At 42.0% G+C, this 19,047-nt stretch overlaps 2 protein-coding genes across 8 annotated transcripts in view; both read right to left on the bottom strand.

The window, feature by feature from the left end:
* The window catches only part of Zmym6 (zinc finger MYM-type containing 6), a 301,190-nt gene that overhangs the window by 254,063 nt on the left and 28,080 nt on the right, over positions 1 to 19,047 (bottom strand). For 5 of the 7 annotated variants that reach the window (XM_051188826.1, XM_051188825.1, XM_051188827.1 and 2 more), the window contains 2 exons: positions 12,436 to 12,580; positions 8,022 to 9,966 (listed from right to left, as the gene is read on the bottom strand). The exons of 1 other annotated variant lie outside the window; for it this stretch is intronic. In XM_051188826.1, the coding sequence (XP_051044783.1) occupies positions 8,138 to 9,966; positions 12,436 to 12,580 (1,974 nt within the window). In that variant the 3' untranslated portion in view covers positions 8,022 to 8,137. Of the gene's footprint in view, positions 1 to 8,021; positions 9,967 to 12,435; positions 12,581 to 19,047 lie in introns of those variants that run through there. One more of the 7 variants, XM_051188830.1, reaches the window with a different exon arrangement.
* Tmem35b (transmembrane protein 35B) lies at positions 2,870 to 6,223 on the bottom strand. The gene is made up of 3 exons (XM_051188840.1): positions 6,119 to 6,223; positions 4,507 to 4,687; positions 2,870 to 3,505 (listed from the first exon to the last, which is right to left on the bottom strand). Exons 1-3 carry the CDS (start codon positions 6,221 to 6,223, stop codon positions 3,330 to 3,332), a joined length of 462 nt encoding a protein of 153 aa, XP_051044797.1. The 3' UTR covers positions 2,870 to 3,329.

Raw genomic sequence — 19,047 nt, 5'->3', positions numbered from 1 at the left:
ATGACTCACATGGAATAGCTGCATACTGGATTTGTAGGGGCATTGCCAGGACCCCAGAACATGGGAGTGTCTTCTGGAGGCAAAAGAAGGTCAAACAGTTGGAAGTTGTGCTGAACGTCTTAGACTCCTGCTGTGGCTTCCTGAAGCTTAGCTTCTTGGGGTCCTCAAGGCACTGCTGGGGCTCAAGATGCTTCTGCTGCTATCAATCAAACTGCTTCTCTACATCAGGTGGCTTATCCATTCTTCCAGCACCCAACCTCTCCCACAAGTGCTGGGCTAGCCCCACGGCCATGCTTTGGAGTCCATGATTACTAATCTGCCTTGGTAAACAGGATCCTCAACGCCAGCTACAAGAGGTTTCACTTGACATCCTGGCTCGAGACAAGCTGGATATGGTATACTGGAAAGGGCAAGTAATGCATGGTGCTCCTGCCTCTACTTTTTTGGGGGCCTAAAATGTTCGTGCATCCTCTAATTCTGCAAAGTAAGGAAGAGTTGATCATGCTGGGTAGGTCATCCCAGGTCTTTTTGCCTGTAAATTTTTATCTTGGTGCCGAAGCATTGAAAAACACATGATTTCTGCAATCAATCAGGCCTTAGTTCTAGTCTCAGTCTTTCCAGACCCATGTTCTCATTGGTAGAACCAACAGAGATTTAATAATAGCATTTAATGAACATATATTATGCACCAGACTGTGTTTTCTGCCGTTTTTTTTATATTAATCCCTCCCTTCTTGGTGATGAGTATAGGTGAATTTTAGTCAGTCTCAGTCCATTCTGAGGATACCACTCTTCTTATCAGTGATTGGTTTAAGAATGGGAATGTAACTTCATTCTGGCCAATTAGATACAAGGGGTGATCTAGGGTTTCTGAGAGAGCTTTTCATTCTCTATTTACACTTGGATGTGTGCCAATATGCCACCTGGAGCACATACAGCTGTTTTGCAACACTGAATACAGTAGCCAATACATTGAAAACTGAAAGAATGCTGGCCCTTGATCTTCACATTAAACAACTCAACCAACCCACATGGAAACTAAATCATCTCTGGACCCTTTGAGAGAGGGCAGGAGGAAGAGAATGTATAGACATACGGCATGTGGGGGTCAGAGGACAATCTTCCAAAGTCAGTTCTCTCATTCCACCATATAGGTCCTGGCCAAAACTCAGGTCATCAGGCTTGGTGGCAATCACCCTTTTCCAGAGCCATCTCACCAGCCCCTTCTTAATGCTGTGACAGTCACATAATTTATGAATTATCTATCCATTGATCTATTTCTTTGACTCTGCTGTAGGTGGAGTGTATCACTGTACTTTCAGACACAAAAAAAGATCCAATGGAGAATTATGAACTTGCCTGGGATTCATGCAAGTGAGGGCACAGTTCAGTACTGAGCATGAAATGCACTAATACAACGTTTACCTCTGTGTGCTCCCTAAAGCTAATCTTCCTATACCCAAAGTATCTTATAGGCAGGTAGCTAAAACATGTGTACAGATAAACTCTAGCTGGCCCTACTACAGGCCTGTAACCCTAGCTACTAGAGAGGCTGAGGCAGAGAATTCCAGTGCAAGTCTCATTTAAGCTACAAAGTGTGATATCTTGCTTGTACAAATAAAGCCCGTCTGAAGATCAGAGGATGGAGCTTGCCACTAGCTAACCATAGAGGTCAGGAGGTCTGCACAGACAGGAAGTGAGATAGCTGGGTAGAAACAGGAAGTGAGGTAGCTGGTCAGAGACAGGAAGTGAGATGGCTAGGCAGAGAGGATATAAGAAACAACTTACTCTCTTTTATGCTGGGAAGCTAATGAGACAAAGGTGGCTTTGGCTTCCTCCTCCTCCTCTCTGATCTCTCAGCATTTTCCTCTGTATCTGACTCTGGCTTCTTATTGTTTAGACCAAATAAGAACATCATTTACAACAAAGTTCAAAGCCAGCCTAGGCAACTCATTGAGACCTTGTCTCAGAACAGAGGCAACTAGGGTTCAGGCTCAGGAGAACTGTGTTTGCCTATCTTAAATGATGCTGTGAATTCACTCCCCAGAACTGCAAAAAATATACATTCTTTCCCTCATTACACAGAATTAGCATCACTTCCCAAAAGGACTCCAGTGGACTCACACAAAGATGGTCTGGGGACATGACACTAGGTGCCCTAACATTTTTCCTGTGAGTATTTGCCTCCCTCTCTCTCTTCCTCATCCTCCCCCCATTTAGACACTGTTGAGCCATTCAACATTACCAGGAGCTAGCTAACTGTCCCCCACCTTCTATTCATGTGTTAAGGGACAATGGACTAGGAGCCATACCTCACCATTTCAGCAGGTGCCTCTCAGCTCTGCAAGTGTAAAATAAGAGAAATGGCAAGAAATCTCTCCAGGGACTCAGGTGAGCACAGGCAGAAATCAGACACACTCTGCAGTGTCAGCTTGTAAATTTTAAAGCGTGTTAGATGTGAATTCTTTTGAGACAGCATCCTTACTTCTTAGGAAAGGAAATAAATATGCAGAGGTGATTTACTGTGAGCTTTACAATAAAAATAAAATGAAATAAAATGAAAGAAAAAATAAAATAAAATAAGGGAACAACCCAGATATTCCTTCCTCATGGGCAGGATTGCATATCTGGTGTTCCAGGAAGCCAGAAGAAGGAAGGTGAGGTGTCAGATCTTCTGAAACTACTTAGGGATAACTGTGAGCTACAGGAAAATAAACTTTGACCCTTTACAAAAGCAGCAAGTGCTCTTAGCACCTGCGCTACCATTTCATCCTCAGTCCCTTGCACTCCTAGGACAGAGTACTTAAAGCCACTAACATGGACAAAAGTAGAAAGGAATGTTAAAGAACACTGAATCTTTTTTTTTCCCCCTGGGTTTTCCAGACAGGGTTTCTGTGTGTAGACCAGGCTGGCTTCGGACTCAGAGATCCACCTGTCTCCGCCTCCCGAGTGCTGGGATTAAAGGAGTGTGCCACCACTGCCTGACAGAACACTGGGTCTTAACAGCAAACAATAAAGCAGGCTACACTGTCTCATTTGCATTAAAAAATTAAATCTGTATACAATCAGAAAATGTCAGCAGTACAGTTACACCAAATGAAATGGTTATTTATGGAGTATTATAATTTGGAGTGGTTTTAGTTGTTGCTTATTTCCTGTTTTCACATGACATGAATATTAATAGCCCACTCAAAACAGGGCAATGTAGTTATGAGGGGAGAGTGGGATCTAGATGAGGTATCTTTTACACTGAATGACCATGGGCCTAAAAAAGAGGTAGACACTGTTCTGTGACTGTGCCTGCTATGGTAAATGCATGGCTTGAAGACTCAATTGCCAGGCTTCCCGAATGCACCAGGAATCTTCTTATTAGGGTGTCTGACCACCGTCTTAGAGCAAGCTAAGAACTGGCAAGTATCCAGCAGCAGCAGGAATCCCAAACAGACAATGGCTGGGATGCAGGTCCTTAGCGGCTCTTTCAGAACCACCAACGTGAAGATGGCCCCTAGGACAGAAATGATAAACATCTAGAAGGTACAAGAACTTGGATCCCAGCCCAGACTGACCCAGTTTAGCCCAGGTCCCCCCACTCTACACTACTCCACACCTTTCCAGGAAGCAAGACAACGAAGCCTCAGAGCAGGGGGGTCAAGGTGAGAAGATGGGGGTATGGGAACTAGCTTTCCCCCAGCTCTTTCTTAATAATTCTACTGGAGGATTCAAAATGGGAGTCAGGGGCTTGAGGTGGAAGTGTGGTAATATCTGAAACTGTGGAAGGCTTTAGAAATGGAAAGAATGTTTTAGTGAGTAATGTGACACTGGTCAGGGGATACAAAACAGCAATGTCTAGTCTTGGAAGTAGCGGCTGGCCGCTCTGCACACTGGCACGTCTTCCCTGCGGAGCTTCAGAGAGAATGCTTCCAGAGAAATTCTCAGTCTCTCTGGCCAGAGAACTCTAGCTTTCCTGCTGACTGCTCCCAAATCCAAAAGCTCAGGTTCTCAACCTGTGGGTCATGACTCCATTTTGGGTTCCAATGTCACTTTCACAAGGGAAGACCATCGGAAAACACAGATACATTACAATTCCTAACTGTAGCAAAATTACAGCTATGAAGTAGCAATGAAAATAATTTCATGGTTGGGGGTCACCACAACATGAAGAACTGTATTAAAGGGTCATGGCATTAAGATTGAGAACCATTGTGCTAGATACATATACATTAAGTGGCAGCTGCTGCTCCACTCTCTCTAGGAGTAAGCATGTAGAGGAAGGAGTAGGAAGGTTACACTACATGATCACACTGGAACACTATGCAGGCACAGAAATGATGGGCAAAGCATGTTACAGTGTTACAATGGCCAGGTTATGGTCCATAGCATTTCAATATCATGGAAGCTATGGCTGAGCTGGAAGTGTTCCTGGTCCCAGAGAAGAGACAGGGCAGCAGTAAGGAAGGACAGCTAAATTTTTCTATTGCCCCCAGGAGACCCCAGTTGCCCTCTTACCCATCATGAGCAGGATCAAGAGCAGGGTACTGATCTGTTGTAGCACAGGTGGACCCACGACCAGCAGCAACCCAGCCAGCAGTTCCAGCCAGCCCACAGCTGTTTGGTAGTTTATAGGATCTGGCTGGTAGCCGAACAACTTCAATGGAAACACCTCAGCGAACTGCTCGAACAATGCTCTCTACAAGTGGCAGGGAATGCCTGTCAGCTGCGTTCGTCTGGAGATACCACAGAGATGGCATCTGACTGTCAGCAGCTCCTCTAACAGCCACCACAAGGCCAGATCCAGGTGAAGAGCCTGGCAAGGAGGGGGCCACCCAATGGGACTGACCTTTGGAGTAAGGAGCAGACACTCTCCACAAGTGAAAAGGGCCACAGGTGTAGAGACAGCTTTCTCTCCTTACCAGAACTCTCCATAGATAACCAAGCCTCAAACCCCGGGAAAGGGTGGAGGACTTGGGCCTTCCCATCTAGGGCCAGGACCTGGGAAGGGCCACAGATTCTTTGTGCCAAGCCTAGTTTCTCTTCATGCTGAACATTTGGAGGTGGGATGGAAAAGGCTCCTTAAAGATGGATTTCCATTTTCAATCTCCTATGCGGGTCCTGATTCCACTGAGCCAGACACAACAGGTGAGGGGCTCTGTAATCCATGCTTCCTATGGTCTAACAGCAGCCCTGCCTCTCCTACTCTGCTCTCCAGTGTGTCTAATCTTCTGACAGCATGACACAATGTCTCATTTACAAAGCTGCTCCAGAACCCCACAACTGAATTGTTTAGTAAATCACATGTTTTAAATTTACAATTTTGTGTTGGGCTACATTTGACAGCTATCTTGGAGTATATATGGCCCAAGAGCCACAAGTAGAACACATTTGCAGAGTTTAAGCTGTCTGGTTCTTCCCGTGTCCGTCCCCCAAAAACACACCACCTTAGTTTCTGAGGGGAAAAAAGGAAGTATGCAATCTTGGGAGGAGGTAACGGGGATTTCCCACAGAGCCTGGCAATATTGGTGGGGTTTCCCAGGATAAGGAACTACAGTCGGGTGACCTCTAGGCTTTCATCCCAGACTTCCTGGGATGCTGTGAAGTCTAGGTTAGGTTAGTCTACTTTGGGCCTAGCTTGACTAGCTGTGTCATCTTTTGGCAAATTACATTTTACCTTCAGGGCTAGTTTCTAAGCTTATAAAAGATTTCTAAAGTAGTGCAAGCCCTTAATCCCTTGCAGAGGCAGGTGGACCTCTGCAAGTTCCAGGCCAGCCTGGTCTATACAGTGAGTTTCTGGCTAGCCAGAGCTACATAGTAAGGAGACCATCTCAAAAATAAAATTCTGCCCCACTAACCTCCCCCAAACTGGAACACTAGGTGGTGTGGGATGGGGAGGGTCACCTTCCCACTTTATCTTCCTGGATCCCTGGGTTCCATTATTTCTTCTGCTCTAAATCGGCCTGGGGACAGCATGCTGGGCCAGAAGTGTAAGTCCCATCCCCTCCCACCTAGAGAAGATGCGGAGAACTGGAGGGAAGGCCTAGGCGCTCTCGCGCAGGAAAGCAAGCAGCCCGCGGGAACCGAGCAAACGCCGTCTGTCCCCGCTGGCCCCTGCCACGCCGCTCACCATCTGTTGTGACACAGGGGCCGAGACCTGCAAGAGCTTGGCAGCCCCGACGAGTGTGAAGAAGCCGCCGAGCAGGAGACGCAGCGCACCAAGCACGAGCGCCATAGCAGCGAGTGGCTCCTCTGGCTCCCTCCCTCCGTGGCCGGAAGGCCGCAGTCGCCCAGCCCCGCCCACCCGGTTCACGCCCAACATCGGACCAGTCTTAGGTGGGGCCCCGCCCCTGAGACCTTTCCTCAAACTCCGTTAAGCGGGAACAAGCCTGCATGTTCTGACCACGTGACCCGAGCTTCGTGGGGGAGGGGCACCCTGGAGGAATCTGACACCACCCAGCCCCGAGTGCCTCTGGGTTTGCTTCCATAAGGAAGTTGCACACTGGCCTTCAGAAAGTTACCTATACATCAGTGAACCATACAATTAATGAGCAATAAAACAGTAACTAGTTAACTACCAGTTTTTCTTGTCCATCTATATCTAACATACCTGTCTTTCCAATCGCTCACCTGAAATAAAAAATGTGAAAGATGTTTAAACACTCACTTGCCTCGATCAGCAAACAAAGGGCCAAATTTGGCCAGTCGTCGGATATTTTGTTTTAACACTCACCAAAAAAGGAAAATATGAGTAATATTGATATAACAATAATCTTAAAATGATTAAACAATGTCCAAGAAATTTTCACAACCCTTGGAAATTATATAAAAATAACATCTCAGCGTGCACAGGTAGAAGAATGTTGACCAGCAATAGGTTTGCATACCAAAGAATACTTACAATCTGAGCTTTTATGAAAGCTGGCTATACATCTGTAAATCCAACCCAAAAGGGGTTGAGGCTTGAGGACAGCCCAGATTTCAATGCCAACATGGACTACACAGTAAGAATTAGGCCAGTAACAACTACACTGAAAAAGCCCAGTCTCAAAAAAAAAAAAAAAACAAACAAACCCTGGTTTTAGAGGTCCAAGAGAAGCCCCCAAATTATGCTTTCAAATTCCCCAATGTTCCTACTTCCTGCTGGGCACCGGCTAAAACTTCTCACATGTTTGTTTGTTTGTTTGTTTTTGAGACAGGGTTTCTCTGTATTGGTTTAGAGCCTGTTCTGGAACTAGCTCTGGCCTCGAACTCACAAAGACCAGCCTGACTCTGCCCACCAGTGCTGGGACTAGAGGCGCCGCCGACGTGGGGTTTCTGCGCCTGAACGCTTGATCATAAAGGGAAGCACTAACTTAACTCTGTTTTGTCCCCCTTTATCTCTGTTTAACCATTTTCCTGAGTCACTTTTTCCTGTAGATTACCTTGAATTCTAGGAAAGACAGAACTGACCCATAAACATACTGTACAGTGAAAGACCAAAACTAGCTCCAAGCAACAGGGAGCCTGGCAGGGCAGATCACACCTTAAATGAGGGTATGTCATTACGGTGAAGCTGTGCCCTGGAGTAGTCATCTCAAAGAAACCAGACTGCTCCCCTAAAGTGATGACAGTGGAAACTTCTCCAATTGAGGGGGAGAGGAGAGGGGATAACAACGACAGTGGGATCTCTCTGAGTTGGAGGCCAGCCTGGTCTACATAATGAGTTAGTTCCAGGACACCCAGTGCTATGTAGAGAGACTGTGTCTCAAAACACAAAACAAAACAAAGTGCTGAGGTGAGATCACTGAATTATAATCTATTCTCAACCTGGCTCCACTGACCCAATCTTTTTCTGCCCTTCACCAATGCCAACCTCTTAACTGACATACTGGGGCAGCAGGTCTCTTGGGGAATTCTCTTAAGCAAGACATTTCTTCTGAAACTCCAAGAGCAATCACCAATATAAAGGCTAAATTGTCTATCTTGTGTTATTAAATTATACATAATTATGTTTAAGTTCCATAATTCTTAAATCCCTCTACAACAAAGAAAAAATTATTAAAACATTTAATCACCAAAAATACAAATACATTAGCAAATGTATTTTAGGATACTTATACAAAATTTAACACAAAATTAAAGACTCTGACAATAAGCAATATGCATACTACTCTTTCTCCTTTACTAACTTTTCTATCCTTGGAACTAATGATGTGACTGCAAGTCTTAGGGTGGGACCAAAAGCCAGCAGGTTTCTTTGCTTCGAAGCAGTCAAGGCCGAAAAGGTGGCATCACACAAACAGACTGTGGAAAAGGGCAGTAAGAGTTTCACTGCCTTTTCATGGAGTTCCGGGTGACTTGTCTTTGCGCTTACCCAAAACTGAGCTACAGACATTGATTTATAAGCTGACTGTAGGCTAATATCTGAAGATAAAGCTGCTAGTTTTTCTTCTTCAGAGTCAGTGAGGTTGTTATTCTCGTGCCTGGCAAAGGGGTCAATGAGCCAAAGGTTTCCCACACGCAAATCCTCTTCAGGTGGGTAACAGTCATGGAAAATCTGAGAAAGTTTTTCTAGATGCTCAACAACAATGTTAGTGATGCTTCTCACACTGACATCTGATGAGTCTAAGAACTCAGAGAATAAAGGGAACATATCATAGTCGTTCTCTTGTGTGCGCTTCAACCATGTTTTTAGCTTTTTCTTAAACATGTCGACTTTATTATACAAACTGAAAAGAGTAGCCATGGTCCCTTGAAGACCAGAATTTAATGTATTTATAAGTGAAAACATATCTGCTAAATAGGCTAGCTTTGCAACCCACTCCTTGTCTTGGAAATATCTGGCCAAATCTGAATGCTTTTGATTTAAAAGTATTTCAATTTCCTGTCTCAGCTCAAATAACCTTGTTAAAATTCTCCCTCTCGACAGCCACCGAAGTTCAGCATTGAGTGGTAAATTCACGTGCTCCGATCCCACCTCTTCACACAAAATTGCCAACATTTGTGAGTCTGAGGCACTGTTCTTCACAAAGCTTAAAATTTGCGCTGACTGCAGAAGAGTTTCGTGTAAGCATGGAGATAGCTTTTCAGCAGCTAAGTGTTCGCGGTGAATAAAACAATGTGTGAATACCACTGTATTCTTGGTGATCTCTTGAATTTTTGACTTTAAACAAGAACGTCTATCAGTCATGCTTGTGGGCCCATCAGTACAGAAACCAACACAATGGTTCCAATTCAGAGATCGACTATCAATGTATTTATTTATTAGTTCAAACACTTCAAGATCTGTGCTTGGAGAAGACATTTCAGAACAAAACAGTAACTCTTCTCTCACAGCACCACAGTCATAATCGATGAAACGAACATAGCATAGGAGAAGAGTGGCATCTGAGGTCTCTGATGACTCGTCTACCTGGAGGGCAAACCACCTGGAGTCTCTGAGCTTCTGAGCCAGCTGGTCTTCAATGTCTGCAGACAACTTGTTGATCCTGCACTCAATTGTGTCATTAGAAAGAGGGATGGTTTTCATTTTGTCTCCAGCACTTGAACCCAAAACTTCTGAACACATTTCTACTAAATATGGTTTAATTAATTCTTCAGCAATGGAGAATGGTTTCTTCCTGGCGGCAATTTGGAAAGCAATTAAATAAGAAGCTTTCACAAGTGACTCTTCAACTAGTAGACATTTGTTTAAAGGACTGTCTTGACATTCCATCTCAAGTGATTTTTCCTCAAAAAAGTCTACTGGCTTATTCTCTAGTTCAGAATGCTTTGCCTTCAAGTGGTTAGAGAGACTTACTGGCACCAGGCTTTCTCTAGGTAAGATCTCTCTACAAATGACACACTGTGCTCTTGGTGAACTTTCCTTTGATCCAGAACAGACAATAAAGCCAAATTTTATATATTCTGCTTTGTAAGATTGGAAAAGGTCCATTCTTTTTTTCTTTGCAGGTGGAGAATCAGGTTCTTCATTTTTTCCATTTGGCAGAGGAAAATCTGAAGGAAATATTTGAATCATTGTTATGATATGAACATGTACAACATGATATGAATAGTTGTGTTATAAAAAACAGGACAAAGATCCCTTAACATGATAGATTAACATTAATTTGACTCAATGTTGCCTATAAATTCTAAAATCTGGAAGTTGAAAAGCACATTTAGGGGCTAGAGAATAGCTCAGTGGTAGCAATTTACCTGGGATCTACGACACTTGGATCCAATCCTTAGCACCAATACAAACCAACATACCACACATAAATCTAAAGACCAATCCTAGGAGTTTGATTATGACATGTACACTAGCATCTATGTCCTTTTTAGGGGAGGGATGGTGAGACAGGATTTCTGTGTGTAGACTTGGCTGTCCTGGAACTTGCTCTGTAGACCAGGTTGGCCTCGAACTCACAGACACCTGCCTGCCTCTGCCTCCTGAGTGCTGAGATTAAAGGTGTGTACCACCAACACCCAGATCTTTAAAGAAGCTTAATGTAGGGGTCAGTGAGATGGCTCAACAAGCAAAGGTACTTGCCACCAAGCTTAACAAGGTGGATGGATGTAACAGATTCCACCAAGTTGTTCTAGGACACAACACATACACTGTGGCATGTTCCATAAAATAAAAGAATCCCAATGTAGGGCTGGGAACGGAAGCTATAATCCAGCACTTACGGGCTGGAGGCAGGAGGATGAGGAGTTTAAAGTCATCCTCAGCTATATGTCCAGTCTGAGGTTAGTCTATGATACTGCATGAGGCACCTTTCTCAAAACCAAACACACACAGTGAGGGAAGGCACAGTACATAGAAGAAAGGGTCTCAGTATATATTTAAGTTTTTATCAATAGAAAATGTTTTCAGTACGATGTCAAGTGACAAAGCAATTTACAATATACAGTAGAAGCCCAATATTTAATCCAGAAATTAAAAAAAATAATTAAGCACACACATACCAGATGTCCACAGATCACAGATCCTTTACTACTTTTTATATGTGAAGGTGTTCAGAAGTTCATGTACAAAAGTAAGAATATCATTTTAAACAGAACAGAAAATAATCAAATTTCCTGAAGAATTCTCTTTGACTCCTACCAAAGGAAAGGCACCCTATGTAAAATATCAATGATTACTTTTTCCAGAGTAAGCTTTATCTATTTATTTAGAGACAGGTTCTTGGAATGCAATCCAAACTGGCCTTAAACTCAACATTTCCTGTCTCAGTCTCCCAAACAGCTTGGACTATAGTTGAGTTCACAACACCCAGCTCCAGACTAGGCATTTTACATATAGGTTAGTGAAGGGACTCTGGTAGCTTGAGTGTGACAAGCATGGCTCTGGAAGGCTTTGTCCTTCTCCCCCATACCCTCTGTCTTGCTAAAAACCTTTTACATTCCTAAAGCTAGCCGCCAAGGTCCATTCCCTTATTTTGCCACTTCCTCCTGAGGTACAGCTGTCAAAGTATTGAAGTGCAAGAATCAGAAGCCCCCTTTGGCTCACCTAATTAACATGCCCAATTAAAATTAAACCCCTCATTCCAACATGGAGTTTTCCATTTTACCTTTATAAACTGCCATTTGCCTATGGGCGACGTCAGTCTACCCTCTATCCAGAAGCAGTCCTTTGTCCCTATGGGACAAATACCTGTCCCCTTTTTCTTGTCCCCTTCCCCTTCTTCCTCATCCCCTATCTCCTATACAACCACATCTTAGTCCATTCTAACACAGATCTTCCCTTTTCCTCCTCTTAAAAATTACACCCGCAAGGTCATTTGCTGCTGTTTTTCTACCTGAGTCAGGAAGGACCCACATAAACTTTTCTTCCCTGCTTAATAAACAGGTGTTTGGGTGTGGTTTGTGCCTAATCCAGGATGTGTGAGGAAGCCTTCATGTTCAGAAGTCCCCTTCAGTTAGTCTATGAAATAAAATTGCTATTAAAAATGACACTGGAACTATAGCTCTGTGATAAAATGCAAAGCTCTGAATTTCACACACACACACACACACACACACACACACACACACCTACCTGCCTCTATCTACCTACCTACCTTTGGGCAGAGCTAAAATAATTGAAAATATAAGGAGTATGGGAGAAAGGCACTGCCATTGATTGGGGCAATGCCCTACAGGTTTCCATGTAAGAGTTCACACAATTTCATATTACCAATATACCAGAAAACAGCTATTATCTGTTCTCTCACTAACTGACAATTAAATAATTAAATACAGACCTTAAGAAAGAGAGAGAAAAAACACTAAGGCTCAATCATGAATTCTTTTAAGCAAATATGTAATTATGTTTTATCTGTAAATCTGCAAGAGCAATGCACACATGTGTAAAACATTTAATTCTATACAAAATACTTTTGTGTAGATTTGAAGTATGTAACATTTAGCACTCAAGAATTACTGTCTTTACCTTTTTATAAAAAAATAAATCATAAAACAAACCTTACACAGGACACTTACCTGTCTGGCATTCAACATGGTGGGTATGTGGTCTGCAAGAGGTGGCCTTGGTCTGTGTAACTGGCCTGCACAATATGCCTTTGTTCTTCTGAAGCACAGGAGGCTGCAAAGACTGGAGTGTGTCAGCATCTGCCAGTGCACTTCCCTAGTTAGAAACAAACCCACAGGCCAGAGTGTTTTTAGTAACTTACCAACAGTCATATTTCTATCAGATGAGAAGCAGTGTGCTATCCTGTGGAAGAACAGTTACAAACAGAAAGTGCTCTGAGGGAGAATATAACCAAAAACCACTCTAGTGGTCTGAAAGAAAATGGCACCCATAGGGATTGGCACTATTAGGAGGTGTTGCTTTGTTAGAGTAGGTGTACTCTTGTTAGAGGAAGTATGTCACTGTGGAGGCAGGTTTTGAGGTCTCACATATGCACAAGCCATGCACAATGAGACAGACCACTTCCTGTTGCCTGCAAGTCAAGATGTAGGAATCTCAGACCCATCTCCAGCACTATGTCTGCCTGCATACCACCATGGCTCAACATGAAGATAATGAACTAAACCTCTGAAACCATTAACATGGGAATTCTCAGCTCTTTCTGCTGTCACACTTTTGCTCTATCATCATGAACTCTAACCCTCTGAAACTGTAACCCCAAATTAGATGCTCTCTTGGCTGTGGTGTTTTGTCACAACAATTAAAAAGTAACTAAGATAACCACTAACTGCCAATTCTCCTAATCAGCATTGGTTCCATTTATTCCTTTTTAAAAGAATATTCTGGGAAATGGGTATGTCTAGCATGGGTAAACCCCTCAGTTTAAATCCTAGTAACACACACACACAAATTATTCTGCCTAAATATTAGCAAAACAGCCAAATAAAGAAAAAACATTTGCTGAGGACAATTATTCCAAAAAATGGGATCCAATCACAGATTCCACAAAATAATATATAATCTTCATTGATCAAAGATATCAATCTGGCCAGGTAATGGTGATGCACGCCTTTAGTCCCAGCCCTCAGGAGGCAGAGGCAGGCAGATCTCTTTTGTTCTGAGGCCAGCCTGATCTACAGAGCAAGTTCCAGGACAACCAGAGCTGTTATACAAAGAAACCCTAACTTAAAAAAAAAAAGCCTAGAGAATTTCAAATTTCAAAGCAGAAAGGAAGTATTCTTAAGAGCAATGTAAAAACAAAGCAAAAAAAGAGTGATACATTTGCCTACCTAGAAATTAGAAGAAAAATAAACTTTTGTAAACAAAGATCAGATCCCCATAAAACATAGTGAAAAGGATATAGAGTGGCACATTTTATTTAAAACACATTTATTTCATTCATAAAACATTTGCTGAATGTTTATTATGAGCCAAGCGTCTAAATCCTGGGGATACAACAGAAAAAAACAAAGAGCCCTGATCAGAGAAGGAGACACAAAAACTGAACAAGTAGCTGGGCAGTGGTGGCATAAGTCTTTAATTCCAGCACACTCAAGAGGCAGAGGCAGGCAGATCTTTGAAATAGAGGCCAGCCTGGTCTACAGAGTGAGTTCCAGTACAGACAGGGCTACAAAGAGAAAACCTGTCTTGAAAAACAAAAGCAAACAAACAACAACAACCAAGTCAAACAATCATAAAACACACTTAGAAGTCTAAATAGTGGAAAGAGTTATTGAGAAAAAAGCAGAATTGGGAGCTGAGAGTGACTGCTTGGAAAAAGGGTGATGTGGGAACTACGTCCCATTTTCTAAATTATTCAAAAGAGCAAGCCAGGTCGAATGAAATGGCTCAGCTATTAAGGCTCTTCCATCCAGGCTGACCACCTGAGTTCAAACCCATTTGACCCCTGGGATCTCTATGGTCCAAGGAAAGAACAGAACACAGAACCCCCCCCCACCCCACCCAGTTGTCCTCTAATTCCCACATATATGCAGTAAATGAAAAATTAAACAGAAATAAGTGTGTACATGGCTGAATGGCCTCTACCCAGACTCAACTCTGAAAATAACCACTGATCCCAGCTTGATAGATCACTGGCATCTGACTACAAATGGCAGCATGCTAAGTTTCAGCACCCTACTCTTAGTAAGCAAGCTACCTTGGAGGTGTATTTATATGACTTTAAAGAATCTGTCAAGCCCCTTGAATAACCTATTAATCAATGAGGCATAAGTAACTAAAAGAGTTCTTGCTTATACACAATATAAATCTTGTGCCAGTACAAACAATGCCACATGACTCCTGTCCTTACACATAAATCCATCCCACATGTGCTAGTGTATCTATGGACTAAAAGTCTGAGTGCTACTGTTGATTCGTAAGCATGTGGTTTAAATTATGGCATCAGCACTATGCTCTTGAAAAAAGTTATATCTAAGTGTGTGACCATAAGCAATATATGTGAGCTCATTTTCTTTCTTTCTCTTTTTTTTTCAAACAGGGTTTCTCTGTGTTAACAGCCCTGGCTGTCCTGGAACTCACTTTGTAGGACAGGCTGGCCTCAAATTCACAAAGATCAGCCTGTCTCTGCCTCCCAAGTGCTGGGATTAAACATTCATTTTCTAATACCCTAATTAACAGATCATTTTACTTAAGGCTATTTCTCAGTCAGTGGATACTTAGCCTACTATTATTCTTCATGTGTAAAATTATTTACATTCCCTTGCCTACGAATAGTCCATCATAACTTCTAGCATTTTTCTTATTTTAAAAAAAAATTCATCAGTCATAGTGCACATGTCTTTAATCCTAGCACTAAGGAGGCAGAGGCAGGCAAATCTCTATAAATTCAAGGCCAACCTGGCCTACAAAGTGCCTTCTACATTAGCCAAACCTATATAGTGAGATGCCTGTCTCAAACACCACTACCATCACCCCAGCAAATTTTGTCTAGACAAAGTGATGCACATGCATAATCCCAGCACCCAGGAAGCTGAACCAGAAGGATAATCATAAATTCAAGTGCAGTCCGAACTACTACCCTATCTCAAAAAAACTCTACATATATTTTCAAATGAATAGTGAACAACTGGAAATAATTTCCCATTAGAATTCTGGCCCAATCAGTTTTTCTCAGATGGAATCCCCTACTTACTGGTATAAACTAGACATGCAGGACCCACAGGAAAGTGACTGCTAAAACAAGATGGACAGTGCTACAGGATTCCTGCTTCATGGAAGAGTCTGCCAGACACATTCTGCAGGACACAGAGGTTAAGTGACTGACAAACCGCCAATATAGGTGGACATTTTAAAGTTTCCTGCTTTGCTGAGGAGTCTGCCAGACACACTATGGCTTATAGGCTGAAGATGGAACATTACTGAAGAACTTCAGGTGACTGACCAGGTGAGTTGTCTCTGTCTTTTCCAGAGTTTATATATTATCCTTCTGTGGTCTTTGATGGAGTTGAAGACAGATAGTTATGGTTACAGTTTTCCTTAGTTAGGATTAAAGATGAGTTACATATAAGACTTTAGACTCACAAAGATAGGATAAATGATGAAACATTTTCTTTAAATCTTGCTAAATGTTAATGGACTAAATATTGTTAACAATAGTTCTTATTTGATAACTGTTTTGTTATATATTTTACTATGTTAAAGTTAAAACCCTTCTTTTTATTTTAGACAGAAAAGAGGAGAGATGGGAGATGTCATTCTGTAACTATGTTTCTCTTATTGGTTAATGAATAAAGCACTGTTGGCAAATAGGAAGGCAACATAGGTGGGACTAGGAGACAAGGAGGATTCTGGGAGATATAGTAAGGAGTCATGATGTAGGGACTTGAGAGAAAGAGGTCTGGACCCTCTCTGTTAAGACAAGACAATGTGGAAACACTTAGATTAATAGAAATGGGTTAATATTTAAGACAGAGCTAGCCAATAAGAAACGCTAGTAACAACAGCTTTATACTTAACACAGCATCTCTGTGTGTTATTTGGGGCTGATGCAGCAGTGAGACCAGGCTGGCAGGAAAACTGATCTTAACAACTGGTGGTCTTTCCAGGATATTCTCTATGTATGCACAAGCAGATATACTTGTGTATTTAAAGCACAAATGGAACTGTGCTATTCTAAGGTTAATGCTACCTTCTTTCTAGAAGCCTGTACATACAGGCTCTATTCTTTTAAACAAAGGCATAGTATTCCATTATATGAATATAACATACTTACTTTAACTGTAACCATGGACTTTCTGCAGAGCTCTCTACTACTAGCTAGGCTATGTAAACAGATGTGGGAATGGGAAGGGGCACATTTCAGACTCTGCTTGTGTAGGAAATTCCAGAGTGACCTATGGTCTCTCTCAGCCACTGATGGATAAATTGGGTTTCAAGCTTCTACTATTAAAAACAATGCAAACCAATTATAAATAGCATCTGGTTCTGCATTTTAAAACTTTATTTCCACTTAAATTCCTCTGAAATAATTTTACCTATTCATACTCCTATCAGCAACATGTCAGAATGCCTTCATCGATCTTTCATTTTTATCTTGGCCAATCTAATTAAACAGTGGTTCTCAGTTCATTTCTATATCTTTTTCAAACAGCACTCAGTGTTATATATTTATTATTCTTACTATTATTATTAATGTATCTGAGTATTTCAGCTGAATGTATGTCTGTGCACCATGTACATGCATGGTGCCAACAGAGACCAGAGGAGGAAGTGGGATGCCCTGGAACTGGGGCAACACAAAGCTCTTAATGCTGAGCCACCTCTCCTGCCCCAATTTTTTCTTCTTCTGATACAGGGTCTCACTAGATAGCCCAGGCCAACATAAAACCATTGTGATCCTCCTGCCTCTGCCTGTGAGTGACAAGTTTACAGGAATATGCCGCTTGACTTAGCTTCATTCCATTGACAATGAAGTTGCGTATTAAGAACTACCTTCATGACCAGGTCTGTAAACTGGTGAATATTCTTGTTTGTTTCTACTGGTTGTTGGGTCTTTTTTATTTATTCTCTTTACACATTTTTAAAAACTACTTTTGGGGCTTGGAGTTATTATAGGTTGGTAATAAAACGACTGCCTAGCACACCAAGGTTCCAGTTCAATCCAAAACACACACACACTCAGAAAATAGCAAAAATGCTGCTACCCTTACATTTACCCATTTTCCTCCTTTCACTTCCCTTCTGAGGCAGGTTCACTCTCTAATATCAGAAGATAGAGAATTCACCAGACCACGCTGGCCCTGAACTCAGTTATCTGAGGGCCTCTGCAACCCAAGTGCTGGGATTAGAATTGTTTAGAAGTGTGTTGAGGCAGCATTTATCTTTTGAGTTTGGAATATAGCTGAATTTCCCTATAGATTTTTTTAATGATTTCTAAGTTTTGTGACATATTTGTGACAGTTTTCCCTACATATTTCTTAGTTATTTTGCTTCTTACAGTTAAATCCCCATTTGAACTTCATTTTGGTTAAAATTGGCTGGCAGAAATGCAAAATATTTTCTTTTATATGCCTTAGTTATCCCATTATTATTTTTTGAGTAATCCACATTTCTCCTACTGATCTGAAACAACACATTTTATCCTCACAAAAATACTCATATGTATGTATGTATGTATGTATGTATGTATATAATTTCAGGAACAAGTAATTCAGAAATTTGAAATGGCATGGCATTCTGAATAGCGTTATGATGCCCTGAACCACTCTGCCCTTATAAGGTGCTGGGTTTTTTTAGTGTTTCTTTACTTTTTAATGGTGGAGGCAGTGACAATAGGAATCAAACCTATCAGAAGCCTGGCATGTGTTAGGTAATGCTCTACACTAAACCACATCCTGAGCATCTTCTCTTTCCCCACTTCCCTGACTCCCTCCCTCTTTCCTGCTTCACTTCCGTTCTTGAGGGTATTGGTGCATAGTCCAGCCTGGCTTGGAACTTAGGGTGACCCTTCCAGCTCTGCCTCCCAGATGCTAAGATTACATGTGTGCCACCACATCCATATAAATGATTAGTTTCCAGACTGATCTTTCCTACTTTGACCTTATAGCCCAGAGTCACATATCCACTTGTCTATGTAGTATATACTCTTGGATGACTAATAGCTGTCACGAGTATCCCCATAGCCTTCTCTCTAGCTTTCCCTGCCTCTTACAATCCCTGTTCTGCTCTGCTGAATTGCTGCAGTGCCTTCCCACCTGTCTTCCTGAAGCTATTTCCGCTCTTGCAGGATTTTCCTCCACATTGTTGCCAGAATTTATTTTAATGAGCAAAGCTGTCCTACAACTTGCTATGTATCTGAGGATGGTGTCAGACTTCTCACCCTCTTGCTGCTGAGTGCTGGGTTTATAAAGTATCAGGGACCAGACTCAGAGCTTTCATGCATGCTAGGAAAATACTCCACTAGCTGAGCTACCTCTAGCTCCCCTCACCCACTCACTCACAAAGAACTTTTAAAAACACAAATCAATATGGAGGCTGAGGCGGGAAGATGGTAATTCAAGAATAACCCAAATTAAGACATTGTATTAAATGAAAACAAAACAAACCAATCAACTAACAACAACAAAATTTAACCTCCCTGCTTCCATCATGTGACTCCTCTGCTTCTAAATCTTAAATGAAATCTGGAAAAATAACAAGGTAAAAAGAGGAGCTTGTTTACA

The sequence above is a fragment of the Phodopus roborovskii genome, unplaced genomic scaffold (assembly GCF_943737965.1).
Source record: "Phodopus roborovskii unplaced genomic scaffold, PHOROB, whole genome shotgun sequence".
In the NCBI taxonomy this organism is placed as follows: domain Eukaryota; kingdom Metazoa; phylum Chordata; class Mammalia; order Rodentia; family Cricetidae; genus Phodopus; species Phodopus roborovskii.
The sequence above is the reverse complement of the archived record's forward strand: the minus strand, read 5'-3'. Positions and strand labels throughout refer to the sequence as shown.